The sequence below is a fragment of the Phalacrocorax aristotelis genome, chromosome 12 (genome assembly GCF_949628215.1).
Source record: "Phalacrocorax aristotelis chromosome 12, bGulAri2.1, whole genome shotgun sequence".
Lineage (NCBI taxonomy): Eukaryota > Metazoa > Chordata > Aves > Suliformes > Phalacrocoracidae > Phalacrocorax > Phalacrocorax aristotelis.
The window spans coordinates 20,374,620-20,392,585 of NC_134287.1; the positions used below are offsets into that span (position 1 = coordinate 20,374,620).

The window sequence follows — 17,966 nt, forward strand, 5'->3', positions numbered from 1 at the left end:
CTCCGCCCGCACCACATGACTCCGCCGTCGGTAGAAACTTTTCCCGTCCCGCGGTTGGAAAATGGCGGCGTAGGAGCGGGGCTCTCGCATCCCCCGCCCGGTCCGGCCGCCCCCAGCGCCATGACCCGCTGGGTTCCCACCAAAAGGGAGGAAAAATACGGCGTAGGTGAGGAACCTCCCGGCCCCGCTCCCGCCTGTTGCGCTGCGAGCGCCGGCGGGGAAGCCCCGGCCGCCCGCGGGCCTCCCCCCCTCCTTCTCCCTCCCTCCCTCCCTCCCCGGCTCCGCTCTCCGGCGGCGGCGCCCCGCTCCGCCCGGCCGCGCTTTCCCGGGCGGCAGCGCCCGGCGCCTCCGGCCCGCCTCGGGAAGCCTTTCCCCGGGCCGGGAGGCAGCGGGACTCGGCCGGGGGCAGCGGAGCGGGGTCGGCCGGCGGCCCCGGCACGGCTCCGCCGGCTGCAGCCCCCGCTCCCCGCGGGGCTCCGGCCGCCGCCCGGCGGGGCAGCGCTGGGGGAAAGTTCAGAACTTGCCTGGAAACGCCGGCCAACCTCCGCTTGGGTCACCCACCCTCGCTAGAAAAGTTGCCTTTTCTTTATCTGCTGTGTATTTTTGGCTTCCCGAGCACTACTTTGTCCGAATAGATGGCTTTGAGTTATTATTACATAGCTTTTTTCTACCCCCCCTCCCTGCTGGGAGCGGACAGGATGCGCCTCCAGCGCCGGGTGCTCGGCGGGCCGCGGCGGTGCCCGGCGCTCCTTCGCCTCCTTATCCCATCCCTCACTTTGGAGGTTTTGAGGCTAGAAAGGGAAGAGGCTCTTCGTTTCGCAGGGAGTGTGATTTCCATACAGATGAGGGATTTCCCGTGCCCGGTGCTGTCCGGGATCCATGTCACACTCTGCTCCTTCCGTCCCTCTCAAACAGAGAGGTTTTGTTCTCTGCCCGGCTCAAAACGCCTCCGCTCTCACGGAACGGAACCGAGCTGCGGTGGGTTTTGGGCAGCGTTGTGCCGAGGGGGCCCCTCTGGGTATGGAGCACGTCTCATCTTGGTCGAAAGCGTTTTTTAGGGGCTATGGGGAAGAGAAGTTTATTGGCATGAGTGGGAGCATTTGTCTTGGGGAAGGAAATAATAAATCTGACTGTTCAGTTTGGAAATACAAGGGTCAGCGTCTGCCGCGGTTCTTGGCCTCTGTTGGTTGTGAAGAACAACTTCTTGTGTATACCCGCAGCTAAGCCTTGTGTAAACCACGTGAGCGGGAAGAAGGGAGTTTCTGGGTCTAAGCAGAGCCCAAGTGAATTTTAAGAATTAATTTTAAATTCTGTGTGTACATCCCTAGAAAACTAGAGCATGGGTTTTAAATTACTAGCTGGCCAGTTACGCTGTGTGAGAGCCGTGGGTAACACCAGCGCTGAGGACGCAGGTCAAACACAAGAACACAGAAATGATGGCAGTTGCTCATTAAGTTTTCCAAATTCTGTGGTTTTCTTAGAAAACTTTCCAAAGTTTTCCTGCTTCGTGGTGTGGATGGGTAGGGTATTTCTGAAAGACTGGAACGACTAAATCGTCACGTAGCGTATGCTGATGTTACAAACCGGTGACACTCGAAAGCAGGTTCCTCTTTTGTAGGAACTTGTATCTAATGCTGCGGCGTCGGAGGTTGCCCTGACCTGGGTTTCCAGGAATCCATGTCTGGGAAGTGCTTTTGAAAGGGTGACACTGTAAGAACTGTGCAATAAACTGCTTGTTTGAAAATACACTTTAAGTCTATTTGGCTATCCAGTGTGGGAAATTGGATGTGTAGGAAGAGAACTAGACTTAAATGTAATTAAAAAAAAATTGTTTCACAGTTTCAAAAAGTACAATATTTTGTGCTCCAATGGTATTTTTTGTTTGTGTCCACTGCTCTGGAGGGAAGTTTGTCATGGTTTTATAATAGGTTTGTTTTTCTGTGATGGTTTCTTTTCTTTTTCCTGCAAGTTAGCTGGGAGGGCTGATCCTCAGAAAATTAGGGTGTTTCTCTGCTGAACTGCAGGGGCATGAGAGTTGAAAGTAGATGTAGTGTTGCAAGGAGATCAAATCGGATTTAGAGCTAATTGAATGTTGCGATTCACTGGCCCGTGCTATGCTGTTAGATGCTGTTTTGGGAGGGATAGCTGCTTTTTGGCATCGCTGGGTTTCCTCCTGAGGAAGATGAATATTCAGTTTGGTTGCACGTGTTTTACGCACTTTGTGTGCTTAAAAAAGGGCACTTCCCTAGGCTGCGGGACTTCTGGTGGTTTGTTTTTTGCTGGTTGTGGAGAACTGATGTGGCAGTTACATAGTCCCAAACAGAAATGGAGAAGGCTCTGTTAGGGTGAACGTGCTAATAAACGGATATTTTTCTTCCTAACTGTTTACCATGGCCAGTCCTGGAGACTGACCGTGGAAAAGAAACATCTGCCTCTTCCCAAATAATGGAACTGTTAATTGATTGGTGGTAACTGGATTGTTAATTGAACTGCTGTCTTAGTGATACGTGTATGTAATATACTTAGTGTGTACGCTTTACTAAAGCTGAAATAACAGGAAGGTGTCTGTTGTTGTGGGTTATATTACTTATGTTGCAGTTGTGGGAGCTCAGAAATGTGTGTATGTATACATACGTGCGTGTGTATATACACGTACATCTGTGTGTGTATATATGTAAGTTCTGTGTATACAAAATATGCATGTGTGTATTACATATATATGTATTTATTTCCTTCCTTTGACTAGTGTTCCTGTGCACAGCTAAGCTTTCAAGTTGCTGGACTTGAAAGTCTAAGTCCTAAGCCTTCGAGTTATCTCCAGTCCCAAAGATTTGCTGGCTGTGACGCAGTAGGAATAACTTATTGCGACATACCTATACCGAAACCGTGGTAGGATACAGGTGCGTTAAGGAACGCTCCTCCTGCTCAACCCCCTCCACCTTTCGCGGCAGGGTTTGCCGATGGTGCTGGATGGCCATCACATGTGCAAACTGGACTTGCTGCCTTGAAATGAGGAGGGCTGCCGCGTAGTGCACAGACATTATCTCAGCAGGCAGTTGTGAGCGTGACTCAGCTCCGCTTCCTGAGAGAATTCAGGGCCCGGCGTGCGGGGAGGTTGGATGAGGAATGGGTGTGGATATAATGGGATAATACAGTTATTAGATTAACATAGAGGGAACCATCTGAAACAGGAAAACAATGGGTTTAATTAAAGTAGCTTTTCTCCACTCCTGATGCTGCGTATCCTTCTACCTCGTCCCAGCGCCTGGCTCTGTATTGCATCTCTCGCCCCGAGCCGGTGGGCAGGCGTGCGGTGGTGGCGGGATGGCCGCGCGGGTGTACAGCTTCCTCGGCAGGAACGTTAGAGGCTGTCAGAGAGCCCCAGAAGCTGCTCACGTCTGCTGCATACCCTCGATGTCCCGGGTGGCTGTGGAGTGTGGCTGCTCAGTCTCACATTTCCTGCTGTTAGTGTGATGCGAAAATTGTAATTTTGGTGTTCTTCCTTATGCCAGTGGAGAGGAGATGTAATGAGCTGCTTTCGGAAGTCTGTGATTCTGAATAGCACTTCTGAAATAGCATAAAGTGGCTCTCGCAGCTTCCAAATCCTCTTGACTTCTACTGGTGTTTGACCCTTTTCCTATGGATTTAAAGCCGCAGTAAGCGGCAGAAGTGATGCTGCTACGGTTACCACAAATACTGTATTTGAAATGTCTTTGTCTTCAAAAGTATGCAGGTATGGAATAATTATACCACTGCTATGATAGCTTAATCTGTTGTTTTTCTTTTTTAATAAATGAGGAAATAGAAAGACAGTGCCCCACGTGTCTGTGCATGGCCAGGTGTAGGAGAACTTCCTGCTACAGGCCTTGTGCTCTCTTGAGATCCTGTTAATTTCCAGGATGTTGACTCTACTTTCCTCTGCTACTAATGAATCACTGGAAAACATGGATAGTTGTGCCCTTGCCGTGATCAGTAAGCCAGTGTGGGCTCTGCCTTGCAGGTGAGGTGCTCCTGGCTGTGGGCAGCTTCATAAATTCAAAGCCGTGATGAAGAAAGGGTTGGATAGGGAGCTGCACTCAGTGTGTGCTACTTCAGGACAGCACGTGATGCCTGGGTAGGCGCTTCCTGATGCCATGCATTAGGTCAAAGATAACATATATGTCAAGGACACATTTTAAAAATAGCCTGTACCTCGGTGACTTGTATATGTACAAGTGTTGCACTTCTGTGGCATATCTGGGTGCACTCAAGCTGTCCCCTAAGCAGATGGGATGCTGCAAGTACTTGAGATGGTATGTCCTCCTCGGGCCTTAGCCAGTATCATGTAAGCTGCTCAGATACACTCTATACTGTGTAGGGTGTGTGTCAACACGTGCATTAATTAAAAAAGCAAACATCAGCAAACAAACAAAACCAATTTTACTGTGAGCCCCACCGGTTGAGGGTTGGGGTTGGGAGTTCCTGTGTTCTTGCTGGAGAGTTTTTGTTGTGTGTCATGACAGAGCAAGTCATAACTAGCCTGATTTTTAGATGCTTTGAAATCGGATGGACTTTGGCCATGTTGCAAGGTTAGGGTATTTTAGTGCCTCTGAGATTGGGATAGCTCTTCTAAAAGGTGTATCTAGAAGCATCTTCAAACCAGGTACACAGAATATGATTACTAGGGGAGGGCTATAACAAGTTGCTGGACTAAGTGGTGATACTAAGGTCGTGATGTGCATCTGAGTTATGCTCTTGTAATGGCTCTTTGAAAGGGGGGGATAGGGATTTGGTAAGAGCAGTGCTGTTGAAAGCACAGGAACTGCTACAGCCAAGCACTGCTGCCTTGCTTCTGCTGCTTGAGGGAGGACTGCGGCAGTTCAGGACAGATTTAGGGCTTTTGTGGAATCCTGGATTTACAGTCCACAGCTGCGGTGAGTGGTGGTGGCACGTGGAGACTCTCTGTTTACGAAGAGAGTTGATGATCTTGTGCTTGCATATTTGTTCCTTAAAGTAGGGAAGAGAGGGTTTTTAGGAAATGGAAAAAGATGCATCTTAAGGATTTTAGTGGTGCTGTGTCGTGAGTGAGGTTTGGAGCCATCTGACAGGACAGGACGGGTACCTTTGCACTGTTACTGACAGCAGGACACGTCCCAAACTGATGGAGTGAAAATGCCCGTGCGATATTTGCTGATGTATTTACCCGTGTCTTACCATTTTGAGGAAGCACATGCAGATTCAGTCTCCTAGAGACAACATACCCTATGGTGCGCCCAGATTAGGGTTTGGTTTTGTGCTATCTTACAATACCTTCTAATTCCCCTCTTGCTGTGGGGATGCATTTCTGTGCTCCCCTGTCCCTGGCATCACATGAAGTGGAGGTGGGGGACCGGTAGAGGAAGCGTACTTCTTCCTAAATGAATGACCTTAATTTGACGGTAGGCATGTGCTTGATTATGCTTGGTTTACTCAGCAGTCACTGTTGCTCTCTGTCAATAAACACTTGTTACAAGCAACAGATTGGAGAGGGATAAAGATACCGGATAAGTGGAAGTGTGTACTCCTGTTTGCTTTTGTCCAGGTCAGTGACAACATTACAAACCCAGATTGTTCCGAGAAATGACTCCTCTAGGGATCTACCAGAAACACTTCCCACCTGCCCCGAGCACATACTGACTTCCTATAGGTAGCTGGTTTCCTGTGGGTGTAACACTGAGCGTTTATTTAACTCTGCAGAGTAAGTTTTCAGTCAGTTTAGGGATTTTTTTTCAGCTGTTAGTTAACACACTTATTCCGAGAAAATAAAAGGGGAGGGGGAGTTTTCACAAGAGCAGGATTTACACTTTGCATCGTTACCCAGGTGTGGAAGTGATGGTGGGACAAGGTCCTGATTTAAGGTTTTTGGTTTGGCATTAATTCAGGGCGAAAACCATTTCCGAATGTCCACCTCAAGGTACCAGGCGGTACCTTGGTGGGTTTTGTAGTTTTTCTCTCTGTCTCTCATTGCCATAAATGCTTGATTTAGGAGGACTGATATGATGTTAATTTTGGACTGTTTGCCATACTAGGCATGGCTTGCTTTGTATTACGAATGCATCTTCCTTTCTGCATAGGCAAAGCTTTCAGGGAAGGGGAAAGTAAACTGGATGCAACATAAAGTCAATGGATGTCTCCAGGAAGCCTTTCTGTCAGCTTGCAACTGCAGACATAAGTGTTGCAATAATTTTTCTTTGAAATATTTGTGTTTCTGGAGTTTGTCCAGTATTGGCTGTAGAGCACATGCAGGATCTGCTCTGTCAAATCCTTTAGGAGTCCTTCAGGACTGGAATCCAATACATCTTGTTAAATACCTGTGGACGTGTCCAACTTTAGATAAATAGCTGAAAGCTGACTTACATTAATGAATCGAAGCTCAAATGAGGAACTAGTGCTAATCCAGTTTTCAAGTATTTAATCTATTAAAGCTGTCAGTCTTACCTCTCCTCTTCTGCTTGCTGCAAGCCTGAAACTTTCACCATTCAGTGGTGGCAAATCACTGCTCTGAAACACATGGGCTGCTCTTCTTTATCGCTTTTCTTTGACAGGGAGATGGACCACTGAAAAGTTAACAAATCTTTTTTTTCCTTCTCTTTTTTGGTGAACTTAAAAATATTTTAAATTCTGTTTTCTGGCCTGTCGTAGATCCCGAGGCTATTCTGACAATAGGTGTTTTCTGAATAATGCTTTAATGAATTCCTTAATGAGCTACTGGAATACTTTCTTCCCTTAGCTTGAGGGGGGGAAATTGAAATCACGCCCTATCTAAACCAAAAGAATGTTCAAAAAGAGATAGTTCTTGTAATTCTGAAACTTTAGCTACATTTTCAGGCTGTAGTTGTCAAAACGTTTATGTATTTATAGTATTGTTTCTCTTTCCGTGTTTATGTAATTTGTGTGTTAAATCTGATTTCTGATGTAAAGACTTGTAACACAAGAAGCAGACGTTGCTCAATTTCAGTTTCATCAGCAAAATATGAAATATCTCTGGAAATGTTTTTCTGCTCCATATAGCTTTGTAACTAAAGTGAAATAATTACATTGAGAACTATTATGTGTAATCATGTATCCATATACATAACAAAACAAACAGATGGATGAATAACTGAAGTAACTGTTGGCCGTGTTACTTGAATTTTTCGGGTTTTTTAATAATATTTCCTAGCACCGCTGCTTTACTTATAATACTGTTTATATTCTTTTAGCACAAACCTTTTTAAACATGTTTTCAGAGGTTTGTCGTGGCTGATTTTACAAAAGGGTGTTGGAGTAACAAAATGCCTTCCTGTTACCCAGTCGAAAGCACTGAGCGATATGGGGTTTGTTGTGGAATTTATGAATGTGAATGGAAGTAAAAGTGTGCAAAATTGGTAAATACCCTTGTAGGCACTTGGTTTCTTAAGGTATTCTGTTCCATACATCTGTACTGTGTCACTTTAGTGTTTTTACTACCCAGATTAATCAATACTGAGGTTGAAAACCTGCTTGAGCAGCTCCCAGGCTGAGCTAGGTGCAGGGGTTTCGGGAGCCTGCTGTAGTGAAGCAGGAGTCCCGTCTGCAGAGGGCATTGTTGGTGGCATTGTGGAGAATGGGCTTCCTTGTGGAAGAACCTGGCCGCCTGGCGTGGTGAGCTCCAGACTGATTGCTGGCAGAGCTTCCTGGGGGCACAGCTCCTGAGCAGCTTTGAAAATGTATGTCTGACAGTGGCGCTTGGGATTTGTGAGAGCACACGAACTTGTGACGTGCCCAAAAGCCTCTTCGAGCATGCAGATACCTTTTGGAAGTCCAGCCTGAGGTGTTTGTGTTTGCTCTGCCTGCCTTCTTCTCCGAACAAAGCACGGAAGTACTGACATCACTCAGTTTGAAGTTGAATGTAATAAAACAACATATGTTTAGGGAACGTAGCTGAATAGCCTGTGGGTCCCAAGAGGAGGTAACTGGTGCCAAAGAAGGAGCTGGTGACGCCAGACCGTACCCAAACCTAACGCACAAGGACCTTCGACTGGGCTGTGTTGGTAGAGGAGGGCTTTACTAATTTCCATACGTGGAATAAAACCAAAAGAATTGAGAAGTAAGATGGCAAACCCTGGTGCTGGTGGTGCCTTGTGGTCCCTGCATAAGGCTAAAGGGAGTTGTTGGAAGGTGACAGGGATACAGGGTCATGGAAGGATTTGCTGTTTCCTGTGTCTCCAGCAGCCTGCCTGCTTACCTGCTTCCCAGCTGATGCTTTAGCCTTTAACATCCCCCTAATCGTGCCAGCTGGTCTGCAGGAGAAAATGTTGGCAGTAGGGAATGGTTCAGTAAACGTAGTTGGGTGCTTTTATTGAGGAGTTGCTTCTGCTTCAGCACAGTGTGTGTATGCTGTTATCTGCAGCAAAGGCTGCATATCAGAAATGAAGTGAAATAAAAGCAACTGGTAATGTAAAAAGTATTCCTGTAGTGGACCCTGAAACAGGAAATATCTCAGCCCTGAGCCAGATGGAAGTAGCTGATGATATTTGAGTGTCCAAGTCTTGACACAGATGGTGAACAGTTTAAAAGGGATGCTTGCTTTCAAAAAATCTGCTGTGCATATGACTGCAGTGAACAAGTCATGACCCTGAAATGGCTGTGGATTATCAAGGCAGTGACTTTGAATATCCTATAAATACTGGCCTCTAAAGGAGGACTTGCACTGGAGTTTTAATGACTTGAGTAAAGATATGGTTAAGCTTGTCACTTGGGTCAGGAAAGTTACAGATATCGGTCTGTGGGAACCTTTAAACTTTCTTCTGACTACATATAAGGTTAGTCACCCAAAATAAGAGCATATGAATAAAAACCAACATCATGATGGTAAGAAGTGGAGTTTCTACTTTAATTATTATTGTTTATTAAGTAATGGAGTGAGCTAAAAGAGGGTTGGTTTGTCAGCTCTTGTTTGGCTTGCGTGGACCTCCTGTTGGTCAGTGGATCTGAAGAAGGGACCAGCTACAGGCATGAGCAAACCTGTGCTTATTCCCTCCTTAACTGCTATGGAGTCTGTCAGTGTATCGTGGGCTGTGAGTCTCTCCGTCCTTGCTTCTGCCTTGCAATGCAGCCCAGGTTTGAAAAGCTTGTCCGCTTGGTTTGTTTTTTTCATCCTGTTCTGGGGTCGTGCAGGAACGTGTTACTGTTTTTGCTGTTTTGCATTGGTCAATCCATGGCTCATTCATAGCTCAAATATATAGAAAATAATGTGTCTACTCAATCCTGTAGTATGTTCTGTCTAATGCGAGGTGGCGGTGGTGTTGCCTCGTGTCTGGCCTCTGGACTTGGCTGCTGGGTGGCCTGGTGGCTTCGGGCTCTGGGTATAGAAGTATATTTCTTTGTATCTTTTGAGCAAAGCATGATTATGGTACAAAACTGTCTGCAATTATACAGGAAAGATTTCTCGCTACCTGGTTATTTTCCTTTGTATGTTTTTTATTCTGACATATGCTGCTTAATTCTTAATGATGTCCGAGCTTTTTTCTTTAATTCTCATATTTTGTCCTGATACACAACTGCCCACCAGTTTTCTGTAGACATTGCCCATCATCTTGTCGTCCCTGCTGGAATCCCTTCCTTCCTCCTCACCTGGCTACCCCTGTACCACCCTTCATGTTGATGGGAAACAGAATTTATCTTTAGAGACTTATAACTGGGGCAAATGGCAAACATATGAGTGCTGCTGTCCTCTTTTCCTCCAGGAACTGACTGTAACCTCTCTTCCCTCACCTGCAGTATGTGGAGGCTGAATCGTTGCACTAGATACGGGCCCCCATCCACCTCCCGCTGTTGTACTGTCTGACCCTTGCCTGTTGTTTTTTTTTTTTTTTATCATGACTAGTAGGTGTTGGTTGTGTCTCCATCAATCCATAGCCTTCCTGATGCTTCTTTAACCAAGAATCTTAGGTGGAGTAGACTTGAGAGACTTTTTTTTTTTTTTTTTCCTCCTGTCTGAGGTTGGTGTGTCCTGTGTTGTGGTTTTGGGTTTGTTTGGTTTTTTTCCCTTCTGTGGATTGATCTCTGAAATTCCCAGTGTAAAGGGTAAGCGGTGTAACAAAAACAGTGGCTTTACTGATAGTATTTTTAGTAAGTTTGTTTAAAAAAAAAAAAGTGGTTTGTGCCTTTTTTTTTTTTTTGTAGTTTAGTTTTAGAGGTATTTGGGCTTCCATTTCACATCAGAGTTACTCTGTAGAAGGTACGTCTTAGGTCTGGCAGTATCTAACTCTGCCTCCTTCCTTGACAGCCTGTCAGCAAGGCCTCTAGCTGTTGACAGTCTGTCTTCCACCTCTATGTGACCTTGGTCACGTCTGTTCTGTACTTTTTTTTTTTGTCTCTTCTGATGCTGCTTACTAACGGTTGGGCGTGAAGGTGACAACCTTTTTCTCAGGGACTCCCCAGGCAGTGGACAGCAGTATGCAGAAGAGCGACTCAGAGCTCCTTTAAGACTGGGACTTGCTCACAGACACAACAGCTGGCATTGACTCCTTTTTAAAATGGATTTAGTGACATACGACAAGCACTGGAAAGGATTGAAGTGGTGGATAAAGATCCCTTTCCCAGAGTTTTCAGTTATTGAGTTCTTCTGATGAGAAAACAGTTGTTCTTGCTCACAAGTTGAGTGGCTGGAGGTGAGAAGAGAGATCTCTGTGGCACAGAGGTGTTTCTGAGCAGTAGTTTCCATAGTGTGAGTCAAATGGGACGAAACAACAATCCCAAACTTTTGATGGAGAGCCAAATATTCTGTTGGTATTTATTATATTACACTTCATTTATTTTTATTTGTTGGTTTTGTTTTTGAGTGTTTCACTGTAACTAAGAGTCTGGAAGGGTTAAGAAAAGCATTAGACATTTATCTGGATGGTAAGGACATCTGCAGTTACATTATATTGGATCACTTTAACGCTGAGCATTGCTGTCCTGAACAGCTCCGGGACTGATAAGGTGCTGACAGATGAGGGAAATTTTTTAGTGCTGGCTAATACCGAGCGGCCTGCCATAAGGTCTCAGTGTGTCTGTAAAACACTGATTGTGGGAACTGGGCTGTGGGCTCTGCTTACTCTGATCTGGTCGGTCCCCGGGTGAATCGCGCTGCTGGGGTGCTGATGCAGGTAGCACACGCGCAAGTCTTAATGCGGTTATAACGAAGCCTTCGGTAAACCAGCGCCGCCTTGTCATCGTGCCTGCAGCATCGATGGGGAGTGACTCACGTAGTCAGCGGATGCTGCCCGCGTAACGGGAACAGTGTCCCATTAGCAAGGTTTTATTTGGCGGGGGGAAGAAAACTTCATTGAGAAGCAAGTGAGTCTTCCAGGAGTGTCTAAAGCGATTTGCTTCAAACTCTGTGGGGTGGGAATTCTTATTCCTAAAAAATAAAACAGTGGACTGGATATAGCCAGATCAGCACACTTTATTAAAGACTTGAGAGAATTACTCTGCTGTGGTACTGTTTACATTTTTAGAAGTTTTGTGTGGATTCAGCTTGTGTTTGATTTTTCTGGTTGAATTTATTCTTGAAATGATTTATTAACAGATTTTTATCAGTAACTTTTGCTGCAAAAGAGGCCTCTGTTTATTTACTGAACTGTGATAACGGAGTGATTTAGCTGCTTCAGCTTTGTGCCGTAAATACAGAAAGTGCAGCCTGGGCGTAATGCAGCAGTTGCTGGTTTCTGCAGTTACAGCGCATGAAGGTGAACCTGCTCTTGACTGAACACTGCAAGAAGTTTTAATACTATTAGGGCTGGAATAATTAAAATATTGGGATAACTGTAACCTCCTACAGACCAGACATGATACCTTCTCTAACACAGCGTGTTGATCTGGGAACTGTTCTTAAATCAAGGTATAAGCTCTTAAGATTAGGAGTTCATGTATTATGTTTGTATAATAGTGTCTCGGTGCTTCCATGACATTTACGTAAGGAGTGTGGAAAATACAAAATAGTTTTGCAGAGGGGATGTGGAATAATTGCATGCCAGCTCAAGTGTTGGTGAGACGGGTAGGAGAGTGATAGCATTGAGAAATGGCTGAGTAAACTTAGTCAAAAGTAAAATATTGGTGAGCTTATGTGAAGCCTTGGGCTCTACCATCGTGTTTCCCTGCTTACCGCATCTGCACATCGCAGGTGTTTGTTGCCTTTGCATGCAGCAACACAGCCTTGCTCTCGGGACACTAATGGAGCACGAAATGTTTTTGAAGCTTAAACTGTTTTTCTCCAAAAACACTGAAAGCTCCTCTACGAGAGGAGGAGGTTGGATTCCTACAGGAAAATGGCACAAATGCTCTTCCCCTCCCCACCCTTTTCAACACTCCTCCGTCCTCAGTGCACAGGTTGTGTACACAAGTCTCACTGCAGAATGGTCCAGGTGTCTCGTAGGAGGTCTTCACCAAACTTAGCCAGCGCAAATGTGTGTTGATTTGTACATTAAAAATGAGCTGTTTTGCTGGATATGGGGGCTTGAATTGAGCGCACAATACACCAGCTATCATTAGCTTGATATTTTTTTATTGGTTTTGTTTTGAGGTGGAGGTCCTGAGAGTGGTGAATGAGTTAAATAGTTGAGAAATAATCACTGGTTATTAGACTCAAGGAGTATTTTTACAGTGGGAGAAACATGTTTACAGGTGAAAGTGGTTGTGGAGGGCAGATATGCTGCCCAGTTTAGCACAGGCTTGTGCTACCAGTTGGAGCTTGCCAAATATAAACACTTGAACAGATTTAGTTTCTTCTGTGTTGCTTTGAAAATCATTGCAGGGAAATGGTTCTCCTTAAGCCGTTGTTTCCAATGGGGCGGTGCCAGGCACGGCACTGGTCTGCTTCTCTAGCCAGGAGCTGGCTCCGGGCTACCAGCGTGCGTGTGCTGTGTGCTAATGCTTCACCTCTCTTCAGTGAGCAGCTGGATTGATGCTGGGAAGGTGACATGCGAAAAAGAAAGAATAGTTGAAATATTTTTTTTTTTTCTTACAGCAACAGGTTAACAAGTTGCTCCTGGGTTGGTAACATTTTAAATCCCCTACTATATATGTGACTGTCAGTGGCATTTTTAAAATACACTCTCTTCAGGTGGTTATGCTTAGGAAGTAAGGTGTTACGGCACTGAGCTGTTCGGAATTAACGAAGGTGATTTTGAGGCTTGGGGGGGGTAAGGGTAGTGGTTACAAGGGTCGCCTTTGACACATTGCAGCAGGCTGAGGGGTGCCCCACCAATGGGGCACCAAACTGGTCAGTAGGGCAGGTCTCGACAGCTGCTGGCAGAAAGTTCTCATGTGGGAATTTCCTGCGTTCGTTTGTGATAGATCAACTTTAAGTAGACTAGAAAAGGCTTTAGACCAACCAATTAACTCATAATAAAGTGTTGTGACTACAAATTTAGGTTCCTACTGGGCAAAAAGGTGTGGAGTTCAGTGTCCAGAAGTTTGTATATTTGATTTTTGGAGAGAGTAAAATGTGATGCTAGGTCTTTGAACACTAGTAATGCCATATCAACTACATTTCCTTGTCTTTATTTCTTCTAGAATGAACATAAAAATTAATATGGGTTCAGATGATTCCTCTTAAGTGGTTAACATGGAATTTGTACGGATATGAGCTCCCTCTGACAGCACTGGATGGAAACGCCATTGCTAGTGGAAGGGGTTGATGATGAGAGACCGACTCTCCGCAGCCTGGAGGGAGCCGGACAGTGACTCTTTGTTCAGGCTAGCTGCTGAGCCAACTCCGTCGCTCTTCCGAAAATGGCACGAGGCATGTGATTTCTTACTGGTTTGGAGAAAAACAATTTTTCCCTGTTTTTGTAAAATGCCGCTCTTTAATGCATTCAGGGCTGTTTGACTTGCTTCTGTGGTTAAGTTTTTGCATTAATTCTGGTGTAAGGTGCAACTTAAGGAAAAATATCACGTATGTCCTGTTTCTGCAATAGCTTAGCGGTTGTGGAAAAGCAAAAATGTTGGTGGATCAAACTGTGGCTCTTAGCAGGTAATTCTTCTCTCTGACTGTTTTTTCTAAGAAAGCAGAACAAGTTCCTCGGGGATTATTTGACCCAGGATCTGTGCTCTTTTCTCTGTAGTTCTTGCTGTTGGAGACAGCTTGAAAGACTGAGATGCAGGTAAAAATATGAGTAAAGCTTGATACCAGAATCGCAGAATGGAAGGCCTGGAAGGGCCCTCTGGAGCTCATCCCGTCCCACCCCCTGCTTGAGCAGGCACACCCAGAGCAGGGGGCACAGGACCGCGTCCAGGCAGGGTGTGAATATTTGCAGAGAGTAAAAAGCCTATAACTCCTCCTTTCTTCCCCACTCCATAAGCTTTCCTGAGAATGTAACAGAGGAATTTTGATTTTGTTTTCCCTTGTAGAAATGCTGAGGAGGAAGAACAGTAGGAAATGAAAACTTCTTCCCATCACCCCATTTTCCCCTTGCTTTAGGCTTTTTGCTCTGCATCAGCAGCTCTATATTGCAGTGAATAGTGTCTTCCAGGGGCTGTTTTTTTGCTAACTATTTCCGCAGTAGTGTGATAGCAGTTTTATTGTGTTGAACTTGATTTTTATAGTCATTGAAATGACTATTAAAATATAGCTGTGACATTAAGCTCACTGCTATAGAACTGCTTAGTGACAGACACCCTCTTTGCAAAATTATGTTCGGTGCAATAGAGACCTGCTGCAATGGCAAGGGAGAAGCTTGAAGAAACAGGGACTGATGCGTCAGGCATCTTCAGATGGAGCTAAGATGAGCGTGGTGCAGATTGTTTTTGTGAAAATCCTCATGCAGGTATAACTAGGCTTCATGCTGCTGCTGCTATGCAAAAGCCAGCAAGAAAGCTGAAAAAGGCATTTTCATAAAGGTTCTGCTTCATCCCATGAAGGATGAAGGTCCGGAGGAACTGGCTGCATCTGTCACTCATGACCAGTCTTCTACCTAATGTGTGTAAGAGGTGCTGCTCCCAATCACTTGGGAAGCTATATGCCCTACTTGAGCACCACATTGGCAACTTGTGATTGAGCACTGGTGCCTGTGCAGACTCCACCTGTAATTTGTGCTCTTTTGGCCAGGAGCACTGGATTGGGAAGGACTTCAGGGTTTGCCCACGTTGTGCACGTGACTCCAATATAGTCTCTTTCATAAGCTGGTTTTAAGACTGAGCTTGTTGGTTTTGGGGGTGTTTGCACCTGCTTCTGTGTTTTGCAGGATGGTTTTGAATCGCACTGCTCTATTTGGGACCTTCTCCTAAGCCTGTAGTTGTTGTCGATTGAAGGTGATGCTGCCACCCCCACGGGTTTGGCCACGCCGTTCTGCCATTGCTGATTTTCCCTGATTGCTCTGAGTCACTGGTGGAGCTATCACAGAAAAAGCACTGGGGTTTTGAGCAAGCTGAACTCCATTCAACTGGTGGCTGAGGGATGAGGTGGGTGGCAGCGCTGGTGCGAGGGAAGGGGCAGGGATGTGCAGCTGGGGACGCATCGGCCGGGAATGGGTGTGGAGCTGCAGCGCTGCCGGCTGAGGTCACTTATCTCTTGGGGAACCTCCATCTAATGATATGGCCTGACGTTGGCTCATGACCAGTTCATACGCATTTGATCCTCTGCTGGCATTGACCATAAGCTGAACTAGTTCCTCCTCCCCTCACAGCGTTTAACTGTTTTCCTTCCTTCCTTCTCATGCCCAGCATTTTATGCATAGCAATACTAAAGGTTTTGCAAATTTTGCAAAGGCTTCAGGTAGGGGCTGTTTGAATTTCAGTTGATTAAAAGCACAGAAGTCCATTCTTCAGATACGGTGGTAAGCATAGTGCGTGCTCAGACGCTGTCTTTGCCTTGTTTGAGGATGTTGCCTGTAGGCCACCACAGCAAGAGCTGAGTTACCGCTTCTTAGTGTCCCCCAGTGAAATGCAGGAAATTCAAGGGAAGGTCAAAACTCACTTACTTTGTGAATCTGCTTTACCAGAAGACAGATGCTAAGACGTCTGCCTCTAAATAATGTCTTCTGTTTGTTTAAATCAGCATCTTGCTCTTTCTACAAAATCCAGTGTTAAGAGCTTGGGGTGGTATGATTACTTCTTGCATACAATGTGTTTCAGTTAATGGACTTTTTAATATTAAAAATTGATTTGAATGTTCTTGATTGTGCTTCTTGTTAGCTATGCATTATGGCACATTATTAATGCTGTTAGTCGATGATATCTTTTTATTTTAAACACTAGTTACAGCTTTATACTCTCGATACTTAGCAGTGAAGTACTCTGAATACAGATTAAGTAGCAAGAAGGAGGGAGAAAGCTGTTAAAAAGTGAGTTGGCATCTTACTTCACTAGCTCCCTAAAAATAAAATATCTGGTTTAAGAGGGGGGAGGAGGAAAAACAAGAACCTGAACTTGGTTCTTGGAAATCTTGTATAGGTCCAGAACTCTTTGAGTTTTTTCTCTTAGTGCAGAAAGAACAAGCGTGCATCTTGTTCTCTCCTCCTTGAGCTCTGCCCACAGGGTGCAGCAACAGTGTAGTTGCACTTCTAGAAGGCAACATGACTTAAGTTTGAGGATTGCTCTGGATTTATGAAGTTTCCTTAGCTTATTAATTCATGTTGGGTAGTGACGAGATACCAGATGTGTTTCAGAACATATTGCTCCCCTGTGTTGCCATCTGGGATAAAACCTGGCGTGTCTAGTTATGTTTATAGAGGCTTGGGTTGCGCTTTGCTCTTTCTAACCTGTGCTCAGCTGACAGTCGGTGCTGCACCTGTGCTTAGGTTCTTCTCTGAATGCAGAGTTTATTCCTGTGTGCATTTACTAGTTGCCTTTTGAGCGTCTTGTGTCCTCACTTGGGAAGAGGGAAGACAGGCTGTCATTGCAGGGGTTTCAGTTTGAGGGGTGCCGGTGTCCAGGTTCAGGATTCTCCAACCCTTGGCAGAGGTCCCTGTGTCGCTCATGAAGGAGAGGCAGCGGTCCTGGGCTCATGTGGAACTAGAGTTCCCAGATGAACAATTTTTATTTTTTTTTTAAATCCCCCAGGAATTTGCTGCTCAGGTGGAAGAGGGGGAAAAGGAATGATCCCCACTTTCTAAGGGAAAATGAGAGTAAATCCTTACCATCTACTTAAACTTGCTGGATTTAGTCTAGTTCTGCTGGAGAGATACAGAAAGTCACATTCATGGATTTAATCAGTAAGATGTCGTGCATTACTGGGGGGAGGAACCACGAGCTGCATTTTCTTCGTTAGCTTGGTGGTAACTGTTCAAGCCTAAGAGTTTCTTCAGACTTCTCCTCCTCTCTGTAGGAAATTAATCTTTTGTGGATGGTTGGATGATGAAATAACCAGCATACTGGGAGAGAACCATGATCTGAACTTGGTGAGACCAGGAATGGCAAAATAAAGGGTGACTTCAGTAAGGTGGGAAGACCTACCCTCAGCTAATACATATGTGAAATAATAGTCCTTAACAAATCTTAGGTGCAACTCTTGACTTGTACCTTTCTTTTTTTCTTCCTTCTCCATTAGCCTGAGCTGTAAAAATTGGAAAATTGTCTGGGTAAGTAACAGAGGAGTAAGGAGTCTAGTACTGAAGGCAACCACTTTCCTTTTACAGAAAATAGGAGGAAAACCTTTGGGTTTCTTTTATTTTAATACTAAAGGATTCAAGAGACTTTGCTCTCACCTCCGTGGTTTCTGTCTGCTGTTATAAAAAGAGCACAATTATGATTTTGGGAGTTTTTTTAAAGACAGTGTAAAATAAAGCTGATAATGTGTTAAGTGTAGTTTGCTTTCTTTTAGGAATGTGGAATGATTAATACAACCTTTAATGCAAAGTAATTCAAAGGAATATTACTCTAACATTTTTATGGTATCTTAAGATATCTGAGCATTCATACAGCCAGAGAAAAGCTTTTTCAGTATATATTGATGTTACCTTTGTTTGCTTTTTCCTTCTTTTCCTCTGTCACCTCTCTCTAAT

General features: G+C 45.0%; 1 protein-coding gene across 2 annotated transcripts in view; it reads left to right on the forward strand.

Annotated features, from left to right (window-relative positions):
• Positions 1–17,966, forward strand: part of DOCK1 (dedicator of cytokinesis 1) — a 322,979-nt gene continuing 305,013 nt past the window's right edge. For both annotated transcript variants that reach the window (XM_075107665.1, XM_075107666.1), the window contains exon 1: positions 1–166. In XM_075107665.1, coding sequence (XP_074963766.1) covers positions 16–166 — 151 coding nt within the window. In that variant the 5' untranslated portion in view covers positions 1–15. The remainder of the gene's footprint in view (positions 167–17,966) is intronic.